At 43.0% G+C, this 22,288-nt stretch overlaps 1 protein-coding gene across 1 annotated transcript in view; it reads right to left on the bottom strand.

The window, feature by feature from the left end:
* LOC135507822 (storkhead-box protein 2-like) overlaps positions 1 to 22,288 on the bottom strand; it is a 43,741-nt gene that overhangs the window by 8,563 nt on the left and 12,890 nt on the right. Inside the window, exons 2-3 of the mRNA XM_064927501.1 lie at positions 21,445 to 21,597; positions 7,462 to 9,883 (exon numbers count right to left, since the gene is read on the bottom strand). Of these exons, the coding sequence (XP_064783573.1) occupies positions 7,462 to 9,883; positions 21,445 to 21,597 (2,575 nt within the window). The remainder of the gene's footprint in view (positions 1 to 7,461; positions 9,884 to 21,444; positions 21,598 to 22,288) is intronic.

Genomic DNA, 22,288 nt, shown 5'->3' with positions numbered 1-22,288 from the left:
CTAACCCGATAACACTGGAGATCCTTGCCAGAGAGCTGACGAAATCACGTGAATGTTTGGCAGCAGAACTCACCGAGTTGCTGAATAACTCCCTGGAGGCTGCACTGGCTCCAATTCAGGCAACTGTGGAAACCATCTGGGGTCCTGTGGCATCTCACACTACCACACTGGCCGAAGTTGAGGCCGGGACACAGCGACCAACTCACTATGCTGGAAACCAGGCTTGATGATCTGGCCGCCGCCAACAAGTCTCTGCAGCTACAAGTGGAAGATGTCATGTTCAAAATGCCAGAATATCCGCGTGATTGGACTGCCAGAGGATTCTGAGACAGGATCTCCAACCCAGATCATGGAGGAGCTGTTCAAGGAAATTGAGGCTTTTCCCAATGTCCCTGAAACCGATAGAGCCCACTGCAGCCTTGCACCGAAACCTCGCCCAGGTGGCCGACCGCGTCCCATCATAGTGCGGTTCCATCGATACAATGGAGCCTGTCCTTTGGTGGGCAAGGGAACATAGTGACATCCCCTTCCAAGGCCACAAGATCACGTTCTATCAGGATTTCAGTTCTAGCCTGGTGAAGTAACGGGCCGCATTCAACGACATCAAGTCCACTCTGTACAAGAAGGGAATCCACTTTGGGGTGATTTATCCTGCCCGTCTTCGTGTCACCTTTAACGGCAAGGTCCATTTTTCGAAACTCCTGAAGAAGCTGAGTCCTTCTACCGACAGCACATACATTGAATTCCTGAATTGGGCTGATTTCTCACCTGCCTGTATTATGTGGGTAACATTAGTTCTAGTGACATTGTGGACACTAGGCTACATACAATACTGGTCAAATGTTTTAGAACACCTACTCATTCAAGTGTTTTTCTTTATTTGCACTATTATCGACATTGTAGAATAATAGTGAAGACATCAAAACAATGAAATAACACATATGGAATCATGCAGTAACAAAAAAAGTGTTAAACGAATCAAAATATATTTTATATTTGAGATGCTTCAAATAGCCACCCTTTGCCTTGACAGCTTTGCACACTCTTGGCATTCTCTCAACCAGCTTAACTTGGAATGCTTTTCCTTCACTCTGCGGTCCAACTCATCTCAAACCATCTCAATTGGGTTGAGTTCGGGGGATTGTGGAGGACAGGTCATCTGATGCAGCACTCATCACTCTCCTTCTTGGTCAAATAGCCCTTACACAGCCTAGAGTTGTGTTGGGTCATTGTTCTGTTGAAAAACAAATTATAGTCCCACAAAGCCCAAACCACATGGAATGGCGTATCACTGCAGAATGCTGTGGTAGCCATGCTGGTTGTGTGCCTTGCATTCTAAATAAATCACTGACAGTGTCACCAGCAAAGCACCCCCACACCATAACACCTCCTCCTCCATGCTTTACAGTGGGAAATACTCATGCAGCGATCATCACTTCACCCACACAGCGTCTCACAAAGACGACGGTTGGAACCAAAAATCTCAAATTTGGACTCCAGACCAAAGTTCCACCGGTCTAATGTCCATTGCTTGTGTTTCTTGGCCCAAGCAAGTCTCTTTTCTTATTGGTGTCCTTTAGTAATGGTTTCTGTGCAGCAATTAGACAATGAAGGCCTGATTCCCGCAGTCTCCTCTGAACAGTTGATGTTGAGATGTGTCTGTTACTTTAACTGTGAAGCATTTATTTGGACTGCAATTTCTGACACTGGTAACTCTAATGAACCTATCATCTGCAGCAGAGGTAACTCTGGGTCTTCCTTTCCTGTGGCAGTCCTCAAGAGAGCCAGTTTCATCATAGCAATTGATGGTTTTTGCGACTGCACTTGAAGAAACTTACATTTAAAAACAAAATGTTACGTATTAACTGACCTTCAAGTCCTAAAGTAATGGACTGTCGTTTCTCTTTGCTTATTTGAGTTGGTCTTGCCATAATGGACTTGGTCTTTTTATCTATCTTCTGTATACCCTCCATACCTTGTCACAACACAACTGATTGGCTCAAACACATTATGAAGGAAAAAAAATCCACAAATTAAGTTTTGAGAAGGCACACCTGTTAATTGAAATGCATTCCAGGCGACTGCCTCATAAAGCTAGTATAGAGAATGCCAAGAGTGTGCGAAGCTGTCATCAAGGCAAAGGGTGGCTATTTTTAAGAATCTCCAATATAAAATATATTTAAATTTGTTTAACACTTTTCTGGTTACTACATGATTCCATATGTGTTATTTCAAAGTTTTGATGTCTTCAGTATTATTCTACAATGTAGAAAATTGTTAAAATAAAGAAAAACCCTTGAATGAGTAGGTGTCCTAAAAATTCTGACTGGTAAGTATACATCTAGGGCCATCTATTGATCCGTTTCTAAGGGAAACAATCCGGCAGCGTAGCCTAGTGATTAGAGCGTTGGACTAGTAATCGAAAGATTGTAAGATTGAATCCCCCGAGCTGACAAGGTACAAATCTGTCGTTCTGCCCCTGAAAAAAAGCAGTTAACCCACTGTTCCTAGGCTGTCATTGGAAATAAGATTTTTTTCTTAACTGACTTGCCTGGTTAAATAAAGGTAAAATAAAAAATATGCTAAAGCTTGATGGCTACAGTAAGTATGTTTGAAGCAGCACATAACTCGTTTGTGTTGTTGACAATTACATACTACGCGGTCTCACTGCTCTTTAAACTTCCATTTGATCTTGTTCAGTTTCTTAATCAAAGGCAATCGCTTTTAAAAGCGCAGCATTTTGATTTCTTTATTCTTACTAAAGCTTTGAACTTGCTGCACCACTAATGGCAATCTATAGCCTACATTGCAGTTTGGCAGCCTTTAGATCATTTTGGATACTAATGTTACTAGTTCGTTAGACACCGATCCTGTCCACCGTTATTTTAATTGTATTTTTTACTCTTTTTTTATGGACATTCTGAACTACCGTGGCTTACGTTGGCCATAGTTGGTGATGTTGGTCACAGACAGTCCTCAGTTACATTCCCTTTTTCTTTGTCTCCACTATGACATTAGTCTAATAATATCACTCCTCTCTTCCAACTGTACTCTTGTTTATTTGTTGCACTAGCTGAAGAGTTTAGACCCACGGTTTGTTTGCTTAATTGTACATATCCAAAATACTAGTTGTCCGTTTGAATACTTTTATTGAATTGTTTCCTCCTTAGGACGTTTAACAATTTAGGGGGCGATACTTTTCATAGCCTACTGGTTCATTTAAAATGTTTCTCATTACTTAGCCCTGTGGTGACACCTAGTGGACTACATTTTATGGCCATTGAAATGCCACCGATCGCATCTTCTTTCCTAGGTTGGTTTGACCTCACAGAGATGTAGGGTAATCAACGGATGCTGAGTAAAAGAGAATTCCTGCTTACTCGTCTCGTTAATAATGACGAGTTTAGGATTTGTATGTTTTCATTTTTTTTCTTCTTTGAAGTGTATTGTACTATAATTTTTATTTTTGTGTATGTTTGGAATGTTTGGGATGGTGAGAGGGCTTTATGTTGGCATTATCCAAAGATTCTTGTGCTCTGCTTTTTTAGAGGATTTGTATATATATCTTTATGCTGCTCCTCTCTCAATCTCTCTTTTCCTCTTTCTTTTTCATTTGACTTCTCCTCTTATGAAGATTAATGTCTAGTTCAACAACAAGTCAGGATGGTATCTTGGGGCTTCCAGTCAGACTGGTGACATGAAACATTTGCGGTTGTGGGGGGAAAATTAAGCGTGCCAGGGTATTTTCACATCTGAAGAGCCTGGATACTGATATTGCATTTCTTCAAGAAATGACCATACTTGATTGCGTAAAGCATGGGTTGGACAGGTTTTTCATTCACATGTTTAACGGCAAAGTCAAGGGAACAGCAATAGTGATTCACAAACGAGTACAGTTTTCACCCTCACAGATCATTTCAGATACTTATACAATAGTTAGTGGCACCCTCTTCCAAACCCCTGTAGTACTTGCGAATGTTTCGCCCCTAACTGGGATGACACTAGATTTATGACATCTCTTTTAGCCTCCCTAATCTTGACACGCACCGCCTCATCTTCGGCGGGGACCTTAACTTCTCTCCTAAGCCCCACCTGTAACAACCACCTATTTTTACCCTCCAAACCCCACCAGGCTTTTTTGGGTTTTGTGGCATGAGAGCGGTTTGGTTTGTTTCAAAGATGTATTTTTAGACGGGACGTTTGACAGTTTTAATGATCTCATCGCTAAATCTAATCTGGCTCATTCTTTTTTTCTAATTCTCAATCTTTTCCGCTATTTTCAAGCCCGTAACTTTGTTCACTCTCATTTTCCCACCTTTCCTCAAACTGCCTCCCAAGACATTGCTAGAGGAGATTTTGTCCCTCCTGTGGAGTCGTTTAGGTCTGATTTCTAGATTATATGACATTGTGCTTTCCTCTGAACACTCTCCAATAAACTAAATCAAGACTGGGGTAGTGAACTTGAACTGGCAGATGACTGGTGGGAGGAGGACCTTCTTAGGGTCAACTCCACATCCTCATGTGCTCGGTTAAGTTTCATTCAGTTCAAAGTCTTGTACAGACTTCATTACAACAAAGAAAAACATAGTAAATTCCTCCCAGACACGAATGACACGTGATAGACGTTCTCTCTCATTCTCTCCGGCGGACCAAACTCATATGTTTTATTCATGTTCGAAGCTGTATTGAGTATTGGTCATCCTGTTTTAATACTCTCTCTAAAATTTGAGATACTGACCTGTAGCCTTGTCCTCTAATAACGTCCGACTTCAAGTGTAGCTAACATACACCTTAGCCAAATACATTTAATCTCAGTTTTTCACAATTCCTGACATTTAATCCCAGTAAAAATGCCCCGTTTTAGGTCAGTTAGGATCACCATTTTATTTTAAGAATGTGAAATGCCAGAATAAAAGTACAGAGAATGATTTATTTAAACTTTTATTTATTTCATCACATTCCCAGTGGGTCAGAAGTTTACATACACTCAATTAGTATTTGGTAGCATTGCCTTTACATTGTTTAACTTGGGTCAAATGTTACGGGTAGCCTTCCACAAGCTTCCCAAAATAAGTTGGGTGAATTTTGGCCCATTCCTCTTGACAGAGCTGGTGTAACTGAGTCAGGTTCGTAGGCATCCTTGCTCGCACGCACACACTTTCTCAGTTCTGCCCACATATTATCTATAGGATTGAGGTCAGGGCTTTGTGATGGCCACTCCAATACCTTTACTTTGTTGTCCTTAAGCCATTTGCCACAACTTTGGAAGTATGCTTGGGGTCATTGTCCATTTGGACGACACATTTGCAACCAAGCTTTAACTTCATGACTGATGTCTTGAGATGTTGCTTCAATATATCCACATAATTGTCCTTCCTCATCATACCATCTATTTTGTGAAGTGCACCAGTCCCTCCATCAGCAAAGCACCCCCACAACATGATGCTGCCACCCCTGTGCTTCACAGTTGGGATGGTGTTCTTCGGCTTGCAAGCCTCCCGCTTTTTACTCCAAACATTATGGCCAAACAGTTCTATTTTTGTTTCATCAGAGCAGAGGATATTTCTCTAAAAAGTACGATCTTTGTCCCCATGTGCAGTTGCAAACCGTAGTCTGGCTTTTTTATGGCAGTTTTGGAGCAGAGGCTTCTTCCTTGCTGAGAGGCCTTTCAGGTTATGTCGATATAGCACTCGTTTTACTGTGGATAAAGATACTTTTGTACCGGTTTCCTCCAGCATCTTCACAAGGTCCTTTGCTGCTGTCCTGGGATTGATTTGCACTTTTCGCACCAAAGTACATTAATCTCTAGGAGACAGAACACGTCTCATTCCTGAGCGGTATGGCTGCTGCGTGGTCCCATGGTGTTTATACTTGCGTACTATTGTTCGTACAGATGAACGTGGTACCTTCAGGCATTTGGAAATTGCTCCCAAGGATGAACCAGACTTGTGGAGGTCTACATTTTTTTCTGAGGTCTTGGATGATTTCTTTTGATTTTCCCATGAGGTCAAGCAAAGAGGCACTGCGTTTGAAGGTAAGCCTTGAAATACATCCACACGTACACCCCCAATTGATTCAAATTATGTCAATTAGCCTAACAGCTTCTAAAGCCATGACATAATTTTCTGGAATTTTCTAAACCTGTTTAAAGGCACAGTCTTGTTAACTTAAGTATGTTAACTTCTGACCCACTGGAATTGTGATGCAGTGAATTAATAATCTGTCTGTAAACAATAGTTGGAAAAATTACTTGTGTCATGCACAAAGTAGATGTCCTAACTGACTTGCCAAAACTTTAATGACTCCAACCTAAGTGTATGTAAACTTCCGACTTCAAATGTATATTTGGAGTTCCATCTTTGTTGCCTCTTCTCACTAAAAGTAAAGCGGACATTGTAGCCTTTGCTTCCCTTATAGCCCGTCTGCAGATCTTGCTTTACTGGAAATCCTTCAAACCTCCCACTATATCATCTTGGTTGAAAGATCTAATGTCTTTTCTACACTTATAAAAAATGTAATACACTTCGAGAGGCTCTACTGATAATATTTACTTGAGATGGCAGCCTTTAATTTCCTTTTTTGTACAGTTGCCCTCTATTGATCAGGAGTAAGAATTTTGGCAAACAGGATACACATTGTGTACGTGTATGTGTACTTGTGTGCTTATGTATAATTATATATTATCTCCAATTGTAAATTAGTTTAAAAAAATGTTAATGTATTGTATTAAATACTGCATTATTGACTGTATGTTTGTTTATTCCATGTGTAACTCTGTGTTGTATGTGTCGAACTGCTTTGCTCTATCTTGGCCAGGTCGTAATTGTAAATGAGAACTTGTTCTCAACTTGCCTACCTGGTTAAATAAAGGTGAAATAAAAAAATAAAAAAAAATGTATGCTGCTTTTGTTGTTAAAGGGAGGAAGGTGTTTCAAAAAGTAGAGATAAAAGGACGTATCTGTTCAATTTGTAATTTGTATTTCTTTATATGTCCAATAAAAATATATATAAAAAAACAAAAACAATGTCGTGTCAAAAACATACGTATTTATTTGGACATTAAAGCGAAAACCTTTAATTTGGCTCTATCCTTCAGCATTTTGTATTTGAGATCAACAAGTGCCTTCCAATGCATTTGTATAGTAAACTTTTGAATTTGTCCAAAAGCTCACAACACCTTCAAATGGAGGGATTAGATACATAAAGTGCATTCATTATCTAAACGGTAAAACAGATATGTATGAAAATACCCTCAAATAAAAGGTGACATTTTGTACTGTCGCCTCATATAAAACATTTGATCTCAAATCCGCAGCGGAGTGTAACGAAACATACCTCCAAAAATTACAAGTTGTCTCCAGCTGTTTACATTTGACAGATTGTGATGATATCCACTTTCTATGTGTATTCTTTGGTCATAACCCTCTGGTTGCTGTAGTGGAAAAACTGGGTTCAGCTTACCTTGGGGAGTTGAATCCACTGTCTACAGTCACACTGCTGCTGTCCATGCTATCCAGACGTGCCGAGTGTGCTGACTTCTGGCTGCTACTGTTCTCTGTCTCCTTGGGGCTGAGCAGCGTGAGGTTAGTCTCAAACTTGCGCTGCAGATCACGCTCCTTCTCCCGCTCCAGAAGCCACTGCATGGTTCCAACTTCACCCTGCCCGTGCCCTTTGACCTCTGCCACCACTAACTCCTCCCGTGAGGCCTCCTCCACCACCACCTCCTCCTCCTCGTCATCGTCCGACACATTGTAGTAGTCAAAGGCGGCCTCGGAGGATGATGGGACCGCTGGCTCGGAGCCCTGGAGGCCCAGGGCGGAAGCGGGGGAAGCTGCTGAATTCGAAGGCTGCTGGGCCTCTAGATTGTCAAGAACATCGGCTGATTTGATGTGTGGGGTCTTTCGCAGGGTGCCCGACTTGGTGTAGGTGCCCTCCACGTAGCCTGCAGTCAACGCGTTGTGTGGAGGCTTGAACAAAGTGTCCTTGCTAAAGATCTCTTTTCTCTTGTCTGCCCCACCACCACCGCCTCCCCCTCCAGGGTCTACGTTGTGTTGGTGTTGTATCAAACGTCCATTAGGCATGGGCTCTGGGGTCTGGCTTGGTGTTGGCCGTTTTGAGACGTTTTGTCCCTTTGCCAAAGAGTCCTCTTTGTATTCCATTGTGAGGGGAGAGGTAAGGTGAGGGGTGTGGCGATCAGCCGAAGTGCCCTTCCGGATTCCCTCAGACGAGGTTAACGTGTCTTGGTCTGCTTTTGACAGAGGTGAAGGGGCGGTAAGGATTGTTTCGTTCGACGTATTGCACTGGAAGTAGTCGTCCGCCGAGGGCTTGGGCGAGAGTCCCTTCAGATCACTGTAGGCCGGCAAGCTGTCTCTGCTCTTGTTCCTTTCCAGTGGGCTTCGGATCCTAGACTCGTCCAAGCTCCCCTTCCCTAAGCTCCCCTTCCCCAAATCAGGCACATACATTTCAGAGTTGAACTTGGCAGCCGAGAACATGATCCTTGAGTAGTGGGACGACTTCTGGGAGGCCCGCAAAGTCCCATCATCTGTGTAGTAATGACTCCGCTCGTCGGGACTCCGCTCATAGTCCTCTGACATCCCCAAAGAGGTGCTCATTCCGCCCAGAGGGCTCAAAGCGTTATCCATGGAGCGGGACCTCTCCTTAGCCTGATCGGGCATCTCGTCGCACGACTTCCTTCCTTCTTGAGTTTGACTGTGGCTTCGGTGCACTCTCCCGCTGGATGTCCCGCGCGAGGGCTCGGGGAAAGGCATCTCTGTCCTCCTTTTCGCCAACTCTCCGGACACGTCCCACTCTGGGGTGACGGGGAAGTGGGACTCTGGGAGGTTGGGGTTACTGTGGACTATGTAAGTCCCGCCGCTTCGTTTGCGCTCCAATGTGTACATGGCCTCGCGAGGGGAGCGCACCAGCGAGTGGCTGAAGAAGCGGCTGTAATCCCTGTCCACCATGGCCATGTCCAGGTTGGAACTCTCGGACGGGCCACCCCGGGAGACGCGAGCCTTGCTGTGTGAACGGGACTTGCCGTGCGGCACCCGACGGTGACCACGACTCCTCCGGCTGCGTGCACTGTGCTCAGCCGAGCTGCCTGCTTTTCTCCTCTGGGCACGCTCCTCCTCCAGCCTCTTCATCACAGCCGTGTGGCGTGCCACATTCTCCACCGTCAGGTCTGGGTTGATCCGCCGGATGATCTCCATCTCCACAGTGCGGGGGATGGTGATGGCAGGCGCGTCCTCATCACGGAGGGGCCATTCCTCTGGGGGGAACTGGGCCGAGAACGTGGCCAGCTGCCTCAGCTTGTCTTTCTTGAAGCTCAGCCTGAACAGTTTCAGCCCAAATTTCTTTGATTGCTTCTCGGCACTGCTGCCACCACCATTGCCCTCCTTTTTTTTGGTCAGCGTGTCAGTCTTGTAGGGGAAGGGGGCATTGCTCTTGCTCTTGTCCACCAGAGGCTCTTGCAGCTGTGACGTCTGAACAGGAGCCGGAGGGGGCTCAGGGTAGGAGGGGGGCTCTCCCCGAGGCTCCTTGGGAGACTTCCTCTGGTAAGCCGGGGCATGAGGAATGGGTGTATCATCGCGGTACGTGTTGTAGGAGTCACCGTGGTTCTTCTGGTTGGGCCTCTCCCTCGTGCAGCCCGGGGTGGAGGGCGTGATGGTGCCCGACTGTGGGGAGGTACACTGCTGCTGCTGTTGTTGCTGTTGCCGGTCGTCCAGGTGGTACCACTTGCTGTTGGATCGGATGAGGTTGGGGGTGATAAAGTAGGCCTGGGGAGTGACAATGAAGTAGCCCTCAGGTGTTGGGTAGATTTTCCTCTCTCGCACCAGCATGTTTAGGGTGTGTCGCAGAATTTCCGAGCTCGGTGTCGGAACACCTGAGGGAAACACAGATGGGGGGAAAGAACAGTTTTACAGTCACATCAGCAGTTAAAAACCAAAGTTCTATGACTTACATTTCAAGAGTGAAGTGTTTTTAGGTGGGACTTGCAAAGCAAAAGTCTCAACTTTAAATCTTCGTCATACTTTTTACCATTATTATTTAGGTCGCTTCTCCTCTTACACCGTTTAAGCTAGAAAATAATTTCAAACTTTCAAATGTGTAGATTGGTCAGGAATAGTGTGCTTACCTACAATTTATTGATATATTTTCTACTTTTTTAAGTTATACATTTTTATTGTTCTTATTTTTGTCCTCCAACCACTTTCATGACAATTCCTCATAATTCTAAAGGCCCCATTGTGACATCTTCACTTCCAACACACTGTAAATGCAACTTTTGACACAAATCCTCTACTTTGACCACTTGGCCAATAACTTAGACAAAAAGTTAGAGCATATGAAATCTTCCTCTACTTCTCTGCTTTTCAAATCTGAATGATGAACAAAAATATTCTGATAAAAAGTTACAGCTGTTTTAGTAACCGCATCAACAGCTTTTGTAACTTTTTATAAATAACTGAAATGTTGACCACTTTCCAAAAAAGCTATTCAAATTGGAAAGTGGATAAGGAATAGCTTCTACCAATCAATAGATAGGTTGATGGGTTACAGCTCTCTCTCTTTATGGATGCAGTAAGTCATGTCAGAAGCTAGCAGATTCATTGCTTACCAACAACAGCTGCACATTTCAATAGAAATAAATCACGTTTTAAAGTTCACTTTCCTTGCTTTGTCTAACAACACTATCATGAATCTAGCAAATATGTTTGTGGATCAGAGTGCAGTATTTATTTAGTTTCAAAGCACGCATCTTTGTTAGAATGTTCCTCATACTGGCTGTAGCCAAGGCAACTGTTGCCTAGCAAACGGATAACAATTGTCACCATTCACTCTAGATATTTCACCCATCACTTCTCATTGCACTTCTTCAGTTTTCAAAGACACCAAAAGTAGTTTAGACACTGAACACAACCACACAACTACTGACCACAGCCACACAACTATCGACCACAACACCACAACTACAGACCATAACTACTGACTCAACTACTGAACACACCTGCTGACCACAACCACACAACTAATGACCAAAACTACTGACCACAATCACTGTCCACAATCACACAACTACAGACTGCAACCAACTACTGACCACACAACTACTGAACCACACAACTACTTACCGCAACTACTGAGCACAACTACTGAGCAACTGAGCATAACTCCCGACCACCACTACTACCTACAACTACTGACCACAACACACCTACAGATTATCTCTTGACCACAACCACACAACTCCCGACCACAAATACTGACCACACAACTACTGACCAATCACTAAACTACTGACCACAAAACTACTGACTACAACTACTCACCACAACTATCGACTACAGCCACACAATTACTGACTACACAACTACTGAACACAACTCCTGACCACATACTGACCATGACCACACAACTACGGACCACAGCTACTGCCCACATCTAATAACTAAAACTATTGACCACAACTGACCACAATCACTTAACTACTGACCACAACTGCTGACCACACAACTACTGAACCACAACCACACAATTACTGACTACACAACTACTAACCATAACTACTGACCCTAACTACTGACCACAACCACACACCTATTGACCACAACAACTATTTACAAAAACTACAGCCCAAAACGTAATGACCACAACTACTGAACACAACTCCTTACCACGACCACATAACTACTGACCTAAACTACTGACCACAACCACTAAATTACTGACCACACAACCAAATAACTACTGACCACAACCACAAATGCTGACTACAACTACAGACCACAACCAAACAACTACTGAATACACAGCTACTTACCAAACCACTGACCAACTATTGACCACAACTGCTGTCCACAACCACACAACTACTGACCACAACCACAAAACTACTGACCACAACCACACAACTACTGAATACACAGCTACAGTTGAAGTCGGAAGTTTACATACAGCTTAGCCAAATACATTTAAACTGGGTTTCATTCGTTCTTGACATTTAATCCCAGTAACAATTCCCTGTCTTATGTCAGTTAGATCACCACTTTATTTTAAGAATGTGAACCGTCAGAATAATAGTAGAGAGAATGATTTATTTCTGCTTTTATTTCTTTAATCACATTCCCAGTGGGTCAGAAGTTTACATACACTCAATTAGTATTTGGTAGAATTGCCTTTAAATTGTTTAACGTGGGTCAAACGTGACAGGTAGCTTTCCACAAGCTTCCAACAATAAGTTGGGTGAATTTTGGCCCATTCCTCCTGACAGAGCTAGTGTAACTGAGTCAGGTCTGTAGGCCTCCTTGCTCGCACATGCTTTTTCAGGTCTGCCCATACATTTTCTATAAGATTGAGGTCAGGGCTTTGTGATGGCCACTCCAATACCTTGACTTTGTTGTCCTTATGGCATATTGCCACAACTTTGGAAGTATGCCTGGGGTCATTGTCCATTTGGACCAAGCTTTGACTTCCTGACTGATGTCTTGAGATGTTGCTTCAATATATACACATAATTGTCCTTCCTCATCATGCCATCTATTTTGTGAAGGGCACCAGCACCCCCACAACATGATGCTGCCACCCCCTGTGCATCATGGTTGGGATGGTGTTCTTCGGCTTGCAAGCCTCTCCCTTTTCACTCCAAACATAACAATGGTCATTATGGCCAAACAGTTCTATTTTTGTTTCATCAGACCAGAGGACATTTCTCCAAAAAGAACGATCTTTGTCCCCGTGTGCAGTTGCAAACCGTAGTCTGGATTATTTATGGCGGTTTTGGAGCAGTTGCTTCTTCCTTGCTGAGCAGCCTGAGGGGCCTGAGGTAATGTCGACATAGGACTAGTTTTACTGTGAATATAGATCATTTTGTACCTTTTTCCTCCAGCATCTTTACAAGGTCCTTTGCTGATGTTCTGTGATTGATTTGCACTTTTCGCACCAAAGTACATTCATCGCTAGGAGTCAGAACGCGTCTCCTTCCTGAGCAGTATGACGGCTGTGTGGTCCCATGGTGTTCATACTTGCGTACTATTGATCGTACAGATGAACGTGGTACCTTCAGGCGTTTGGAAATTGCTCCCAAGGATGAACCAGACTTGTGGAGGTCTACAATTTTTTTTCTGAGTTCCTGGCTGATTTGATTTTCCCATGATGTCAAGCAAAGAGGTACTGAGTTTGAAGGTAGGCCTTGAAATACATCAACAGGTACACCTCAAATTGATTCAAATTATGGCAATTAGCCTATCAGAAGCTTCTAAAGCCATGACATCATTTTCTGGAATTTTCCAAGCTGTTTAAAGGCACAGTCAACTTAGTGTATGTAATCTTCTGACCCACTGGAATTGTGATACAGTGAATTATAAGTGAAATAATCTGTCTGTAAACAACTGTTGGAAAAATTACTTGTGTCATGCACAAAGTAGATGTCCTAACCAACTTGCCAAAACTATAGTTTGTTAACAAGAAATTTGTGGAGTGGTTGAAAAACAAGTTTTAATGACTCAAAGTGTAAACTTCTGACTTCAACTGTACTTACCAAACGACTGACCACAGCCAATGAACTACACAGCTACTGACTACAACCACACAACTACTGATCACAAAACTACTGAACCGCACAACTAATGACCACAAAAGCACAAATGCTGACCACAACCACACAAGTACTGACCATGTCTATACTGTAGGGTCCAAAGAACCTGCAACACAACTACAGAACTACTGACCACAACAACCGATCTGGTCTGCACTAGCTCTGACCCCAGCTCTGGTCCTGGGCATAGCTAGCTAGCTCTGGTTTGCACTAGCTCTGGTCTCCACTATAAATTATTACTACTTAAATGAGAATACATTAGCATATAATACCCAACAACAATAATTGTAACTCTTGAATAGTTCAAGCTAGAGACGACACCAACCCAATGTTCAGGCTGTCCTATCCTATAAACCAATCAAACCATTCAATCAATCTTTTCATCTATCTACTTTTTCAACTATAAACAGTCACTCAGGGGGCTCCCGAGTGGTGCAGCGGTGTAAGGCACAGCATCTCAGTGCTAGATGCATCACTACAGACCATGGTTCGATTCCAGGCTGTATCACAACCAGCCGTGATTGGAGTCCCATTGGGCAGCGCACAACACTACCACGACCATAACATATTTCGAAACAACACATACTTCAAAAGAAGCTGGCACCACACACACACCACATTTTCTTCAGGAAATGTACTTTTAGCCAAAAGCTAGCTATCAGTAGGTCTACATACAGTGAGTTCAGAAAGTATTCAGACCCATTGACTTTCCCCATATTTTCTTACTTTACAGCCTTATTCTAAAATGGATTACATAGTTTGAATCATTAATCAACACACAATATCCCATAATGACAAAGCAAAAAACAGGTTTTTAGAATTTATATTTTTTTACATATGTATTCACACCCTTTGTTATGAGACTCAAAATTGAGCTCCGGTGCATCCTGTTTCCATTGATCATCCTTGAGATGTTTCTACAACTTGATTGGTGTCCATCTGTGGTAAATTCAGTTGATTGGACATGATTTGGAAAGGCACACACCTGTCTGTATAAGGTCCCACAGTTGACAGTGCATGTCAGAGCAAAAACCAAGCCATGAGCTTGGAGCAATTATCCCTAGAGCTGCGAAACAGGATTGTGTCAAGGCACAGATCTGGGGAAGTACTCCAAAAAATGTCTGCAGCATTGAAGGTCCCCAAGAACACAGTGGCCTCCATCATTCTTAAATGGAAGATGTTTGGAACCACCAAGACTCTTCCTAGAGCTGACTGCCCGGCCAAACTGAGCAATCGGGGGAGAAGGGCCTTGGTCAGGGAGGTGACCAAGAACCCGATGGTCACTCTGAAAGAGCTCCAGTGTTCCTCTGTGGAGATGTGTGAACCTTCCAGAAGGACAACCATCTCTGCAGCACTCCACCAATCAGGCCTTTATGGTAGAGTGGCCAGACAGAAGCCACTCCTCAGTAAAAGGCACATGACAGCCTACTTGGAGTTTTCCAAAAGGCCCCTAAAGGACACTGTGGTCTGATGAAACCAAGATTGAACTCCTTGGCCTGAATGCCAAGCATCACACCTGGAGGAAACCTGACACCAGGTGAAGCATGGTGATGGCAGCATCATGCTGTGAGGATGTTTTTCAGTAGCAGGGATTGGGAGACTAGTCAGGATCGAGGGAAAGATGAACGGAGCAATGTACAGAGAGTTCCTTGATGAAAACCTGATCCAGAGCACTCAGGACCTCAGACTGGGATGAAGGTTAATCTTCCAACAGGACAACAATCCTAAGCACACAACCAAGACAACACAGGAGTTGCTTCGTGACAAGTCTCTGAATGTCCTTGAGTGGCCCATCCAGAGCCCGATCGACATGAACCCGATCGAACATCTCTGGAGAGACCTGAAAATAGCTGTGCAGCGACCCTCCCCATCCAACATGACAGTGCTTGAGAGGATCTGCAAAGAAGAATGGGAGAAACTCCCCAAATAGCGTCACACCCAAGAAGACACAAGGTTGTAATCGCTGCCAATGGTGCTTCAACAAAGTACTGAGTAAAAGGTCTGAATACTTTTTAATTTGCAAACATTTCTAAAAAAAGTCTGCTTTTTCATTATGGGTTAATGTGTGTAGATTGTTGAGGGGTAAAAACAAAATATTAATCCAATTTAGAAGTAGTCAAGGGGTCTGAAAACTTTCTGAATGCACTATATTCTACATAGTTCTTCAATAATCACAGAAATTATTTGAAAAGCGCTATCATCACTAGAGCGGTCATCATATTTCTCTACTCAAATAATGGCCTACAACTTTCTAATCATTACATCATTCAACTCAAAACATACTTCAGTCACACTGAAAGTTTTATATTATTTATATTATTTATTTCCATTCGATAACAATAAGTATCACAATGTTAATCAAATCATGTTTAAAAAGGTGCATACAGTGCCTTGCAAAAGTATTCGGCCCCCTTGAACTTTGCAACCTTTTGCCTAATTTCAGGCTTCAAACATAAAGATATAAAACTGTATTGTTTTGTGAAGAATCAACAAGTGGGACACAATCATGAAGTGGAACGACATTTATTGGATATTTCAAACTTTTTTTACAAATCAAAAACTGAAAAATTCGGCGTGCAAAATTATTCAGCCCCCTTAAGTTAATACTTTGTAGCGCCACCTTTTGCTGCGATTACAGCTGTAAGTCGCTTGGGATATGTCTATCAGTTTTGCACATCGAGAGACTGAAATTTTTTCCCATTCCTCCTTGTAAAACTGAGAGCATTTGTGAACAGCAGTTTTCAGTTCTTTCCACAGATTCTCGATTGGATTCAGGTCTGGACTTTGACTTGGCCATTCTAACACCTGGATATGTTTATTTTTGAACCATTCCATTGTAGATTTTGCTTTATGTTTTGGATCATTGTCTTGTTGGAAGACAAATCTCTGTCCCAGTCTCAGGTCTTTTGCAGACTCCATCAGGTTTTCTTCCAGAATGGTCCTGTATTTGGCTTCCCATCAATTTTCCCATCAATCTTCCCATCAATTTTAACCATCTTCCCTGTCCCTGCTGAAGAAAAGCATGCCCAAACCATGATGCTGCCACCACCATGTTTGTCAGTGGGGATGGTGTGGTCAGGGTGATGAGCTGTGTTGCTTTTACGCCAAACATAACGTTTTGCATTGTTGCCAAAAAGTTCAATTTTGGTTTCATCTGACCAGAGCACCTTCTTCCACATGTTTGGTGTGTCTCCCAGGTGGCTTGTGGCAAACTTTAAACGACACTTTTTATGGATATCTTTAAGAAATGGCTTTCTTCTTGCCACTCTTCCATAAAGGCCAGATTTGTGCAATATATGACTGACTGTTGTCCTATGGACAGAGTCTCCCACCTCAGCTGTAGATCTCTGCAGTTCATCCAGAGTGATCATGGGCCTCTTGGCTGCATCTCTGATCAGTCTTCTCCTTGTATGAGCTGAAAGTTTAGAGGGACGGCCAGGTCTTGGTAGATTTGCAGTGGTCTGATACTCCTTCCATTTCAATATTATCGCTTGCACAGTGCTCCTTGGGATGTTTAAAGCTTGGGAAATATTTTTGTATCCAAATCCCGCTTTAAACTTCTTCACAACAGTATCTCGGACCTGCCTGGTGTGTTCCTTGTTCTTCATGATGCTCTCTGCGCTTTTAACGGACCTCTGAGACTATCACAGTGCAGGTGCATTTATACGGAGACTTGATTACACACAGGTGGATTGTATTTATCATCACTAGTCATTTAGGTCAACATTGGATCATTCAGAGATCCTCACTGAACTTCCGGAGAGAGTTTGCTGCACTGAAAGTAAAGGGGCTGAATAATTTTGCACGCCCAATTTTTCAGTTTTTGATTTGTAAAAAAAGTTTGAAATATCCAATAAATGTCGTTCCACTTCATGATTGTGTCCCACTTGTTGTTGATTCTTCACAAAAAAATACAGTTTTATATCTTTATGTTTGAAGCCTGAAATGTGGAAAAAGGTCGCAAAGTTCAAGGGGGCCGAATACTTTTGCAAGGCACTGTATCTGCTTCAGACTCAAGAATGCCTAAACAAACCAAAGGCTTTAATGTTTCTTATTTATTGTCAGAAGCAGAACTCACAAATAACATTAACTCGAAAAAAATTCAGCTGTGAAGCCTTTACAAGTCATGAGCAAGAAATAAAAAAATAGCAAAAGTCAATATGCATTATAACTGTTAGCCTAAATAGCACATTATCATTTATGTTGGGGTAGTTGTCTTACAAATTACAAGCAAGAAAGAAAAGTATGTCTACTGTCTCTAGCTTTAATGATAATTATCACAATTTTAATCAAACAATGTTTAAAAGGATCATTTCTGCTTCAGACTCAAGCCTGCCTGAACAAACCGAAGGCTTTAATGCTTCGGTTCATTTGATGGATCTTCCACCAGTCCAGTGGACTGGATTCACTGTCAGCATCAGGAGATTGACGGTAGCAGCTGAGTTCCTTTTCTACCAGCTGGATTTCAGTGAGACCTGTAGTAAGAAATGCCCAGTGACTTCACTTGTGGTGAAACAGCAGCAACGTCTCCCTGTGCTGGGCTTGGGTTTTCATGTCTCTCATTAACCATCACTGAGACAGCTCTTGCTTTTATGTGGCCCAACTCCTCCTCTTTGATGTAATGTGTTTTAAAGCGAGGGTCGACCAACGAGGCTATGTCCAGGAGGTCATATATGTCTCATTCAGATAGTCCATGACTATTGTTTTGATGGTTTGGGTGACCTCTGTTTCACCATCATCAGATTTCATGACCTCTGTATTGAACAGGTGTAGTACCTGCTTCAAGTAAGACACACTGACATAAGACTCACCAGACAGAACATCTGTGAATTCTAGGAGTGGGGTCAATGCCTGGTTGATGGACTCAAGAACATCTATATCTGTATAGGTGGGAGCTAAATGTCTTCTTGTCGCTGCACAAAACCTGTGAAATGGCTTTCTCCTGCTCCAGTACTCTTTGCACCATCGTTTGACGTGATCTCCGCCTGGTAGGCAACTCTGTCACCAACTTGTGCTGGGGTAGGCTGTGTTCTTTTTGAGCAACTGCCAGGTCTCTCTTCTTTTTCTCCGAATAGGAAAAGGAACCTACCACTTTCTTACACACTCCAATTGCTCGATCCACCCGCTTGTCTCTGCCCACTCTCTCTAAGAGAAATCAAGACATTTTTAATAACATGTTAAAATCACAATAATCCCTTTTAATTATGTACAAATGTAATACTTAACTTGAATCAGTAGATGAAAAAATATATATACAATATACACAATTGACAAGGTTACTTACCAATGGCCAAGCGCAGACGATGTCCATAACATTGCAGTCCGGTCCATTAGTTGATTTGAGTGGACTTCATTCGCACCACTATCCGCTGTTATGCAGACCTGTCTGTCTTGACTGAGTCCCCAGGAGGCGAGAGCGTCAATGAGCCCCTCTGCTATAGCTTCAACCATATGGTCTTCGGGAAAGTATGATGTTTGAAGGCATTTATTTTGAAGATTCCACTCTTTGTCAACATAGTGGATAGTGAGGCTAATATAAGGCTCTGGCGTGTGACTAGACCACAGATCGGTGGTAGTAGCAAAATACGTCAAATCTGTCTTGAGCTGTTCCTCAACTTTTTACCTACATTCGGCGATTCAATTAAATCGAAAAGCCTCTTGAAACGTTCCTTTTCGACTGTGTTAATTGGTAGCATGTCCTTCACAATGCAATGTATAATAGCATTTGTAATGTCTTTGTGACTTTTTGATGTTTGCTCATAGGGCATAAACGCTGACAGTGTTGACTGCTTCGGGTGAACATCCCTTGATTGGCTGGTGCTTGAGTGGCGTTTATCAATACCGTTGCATAAACAAACTTTCTGCATGTTCCAAATAGTGATTTTGCTTCAAAAAGGTGAAAAGGGTTTGTCGTATTACCAGACTTGGTCGCCACCTGTCTACGGCACAATTTGCGCCGAACATTGCTCTGCTCTTTGTCGGACTTCAAAAAGCCAAACCACTTCCAAATATCTGAGACAGTTGAACCCTTTTTATCAAAAATGTATTTGTTGGAAGCTGCTCCTTCTCTATGGCTATCACTGCCACTATTTTCTCCAACATCACTTATTTTTCATGGGTAATAGTTACTACTCCATCACTCTAGGTGCTAAGTGGTTTTTAGTGGGCGTATACCTATCCACGTGAGAGTCGTGAAGAGGGCATGACAAAACCTATTCCCCCTCAGAAAAGATTTGGCATGGGTCTTCAGATCCTCAAAAGGTTCTACAGCTGCACCATCGAGAGCATCCTGACGGGTTGCATCACTGCCTGGTACAGCAACTGCTCGGCCTCCAACCGCAAAGCACTGGGGCCAAGCTTCCTGCCATCCAGGACCTCTATCTCAGGCGGTGTCAGAGGATGGCCCTAAAAATTGTCAAAGACTCCTGCCACCCTAGTCATAGACTGTTCTCTCTGCTACTGTATGGCAAGCAGTACCGGAGCGCCAAGTCTAGGTCCAAGAGGCTTGTATGGCAAGCAGTACCGGAGCGCCAAGTCTAGGTCCAAGAGGCTTCTGAACAGCTTCTACCCCCAAGCCATAAGAACATCTAATCTAATCAAATGGCTACCCAGACTATTTGTATTGCTACTCTGTTATTATCTATGCATAGTCACCTTAATAACTCTACCTACATGTACATATTACCTCAATTACCTTGACCAACCGGTGCCCCCGCACATTGACTCTGTACCAGTACCCCTTGTATATAGCTTCGCTATTGTCATCTTACTGCTGCTCTTTAATTATTTGTTACTTTTATTTCTTATTTTCTGTAGGTATTTTTCTTAAAACTGCATTGTTGGTCAGGGGCTTGTAAGTAAGCATTTCACTGTAAGGTCTACACCTGTTGTATTCGGCGCATGTGACAAATACATTTGAATCACAGAGATACCGTGATGAGATTCTGTGGCCTATTGTCGTGTCATTCATCCGCCGCCATCACCTCATGTTTCAGCATGATAATGTATGGCCCAAAAAGCAAGGATCTGTACACAATTCCTGGAAACTGAAAATCTCCCATGGCCTACATACTCACCCGACATGTCACCAATTAAGCATGTTTGGAATGCTTTGGATTGACGTGCACAACAGTTCCCGCCAATATACAGAAACTTCACACAGCCATTGAAGAGGAGTGAGAGAACATTCCACAGGCCACAATCAACAGCCTGATCAACTCTATGTGAAGGAGATGTGTCACACCAGATACTGACTGGTTTTCTGATCCACACTTCTACCTTTTTTTTCTTTAAGGTACCTGTGACCAACAGATGCATATCTGTATTCTCAGGTCATGTGAAATCCATATATTAGTGCCTAATTTATTCATTTAAATGAACTGATTTCCTTATATGAACTGTAACTCAGTAAAGCCTTTGAAATTGTTGCATGTTGCGTTTATATTTTTGCTCAGTATATAACGCTGCTGCAGCGTGGAACCCTGGAATGAGTGAAGGGGATTTTGAATGCCTTTAACAAACTGCCTCTCGACAACTATCAAATGGGCCATGAATGCATACACTACCATAAGGACATTGTGTGTGTGTGTGTGTGTGTGTGTGTGTGTGTGTGTGTGGTGTGTTTTTTAAGGGGTTGCAGGGGTTGTGTTAATTAGGGCACGCAACAGAGTGTTTAAAAATGTTTCACAATGGAAAATGAAAATGAACGTTACTTATTGGAGAAGGCAAGGCAGTGCCTCCCTATTTCAGTTTGTTTATTCCATTTTGTGCCTAATCAACACAGCCTCAACATACCCGTAGACTTGCGTAATTGCGCTAGCGCTATACATTTCACACTGTAGCTACTGTACCTGGGAAGCAGGTGGCGAGGTGTTCCATCAGCGCCTCCTGGCTGACGGGCTTGCGAGCAGAGTTCATGGCTGAGATAGCCAGACACAGGATCTCCCCCAGTGGGATGAACTGGGACTGGCTGATAGGAGACATGCTGATGGGAGACACATCACCTGCAGTAGGGAGAAACAGACTGACTAGTCAGTGAATGAACTGTGGGTCTCAGAGTAGGAGTGCTGATCTAGAATCAGGTCCCTCTTGTCCATAATAATCTTATAATCACTATGATTTAAAAGGCAAAACTGATCAGCATTCCTACATAATATAGCCCCGGGATTCAGTAACTGACCGAATCTGAATGGTAGCAAAGCTCAGCAGTCTCCTCCCAGAACTAGTATCGCTTCATATGGTTATAATAGCGCTATCATTTTTAAGTCATGTCAATTAAAGAGGCACAAAGGTGATCATCTGTAAGGGAGATTGGGATAAATTGAGCTCCACTCTCCCCTATAAAATATCCCTGCCTTCTCTCACCACACATTTAGCCAGATCCCACCATATTAAAAAGCATGAGCCTTCAGAAACCCAAGCATGAAAACTCTGAGCCCGGTTCTAAGTGAACTCGTCCTCGCAAAGACAAGGGAGGTGTAACCAATCACAATCAAGTTCGGCATTCACCAGTTTTCAAAGCTCTCCACCGGTAATGCACATACATTCTCTCAAGCAGTTGTCTAAGGCACTGCAGCTCAGTGCTAGAGATGTCACTACAGACCCTGGTTCGATTCCAGGCTGTATCACAACCGGCCGTGATTGGGAGTCCCATAGGGTGGCACACAATTGGCACAGTGTCGTTAGGGTTTGGCC

This window comes from Oncorhynchus masou, chromosome 21 (genome assembly GCF_036934945.1).
Source record: "Oncorhynchus masou masou isolate Uvic2021 chromosome 21, UVic_Omas_1.1, whole genome shotgun sequence".
Classification (NCBI taxonomy): domain Eukaryota; kingdom Metazoa; phylum Chordata; class Actinopteri; order Salmoniformes; family Salmonidae; genus Oncorhynchus; species Oncorhynchus masou.
This window is presented reverse-complemented; position numbering and strand designations above follow the sequence as displayed.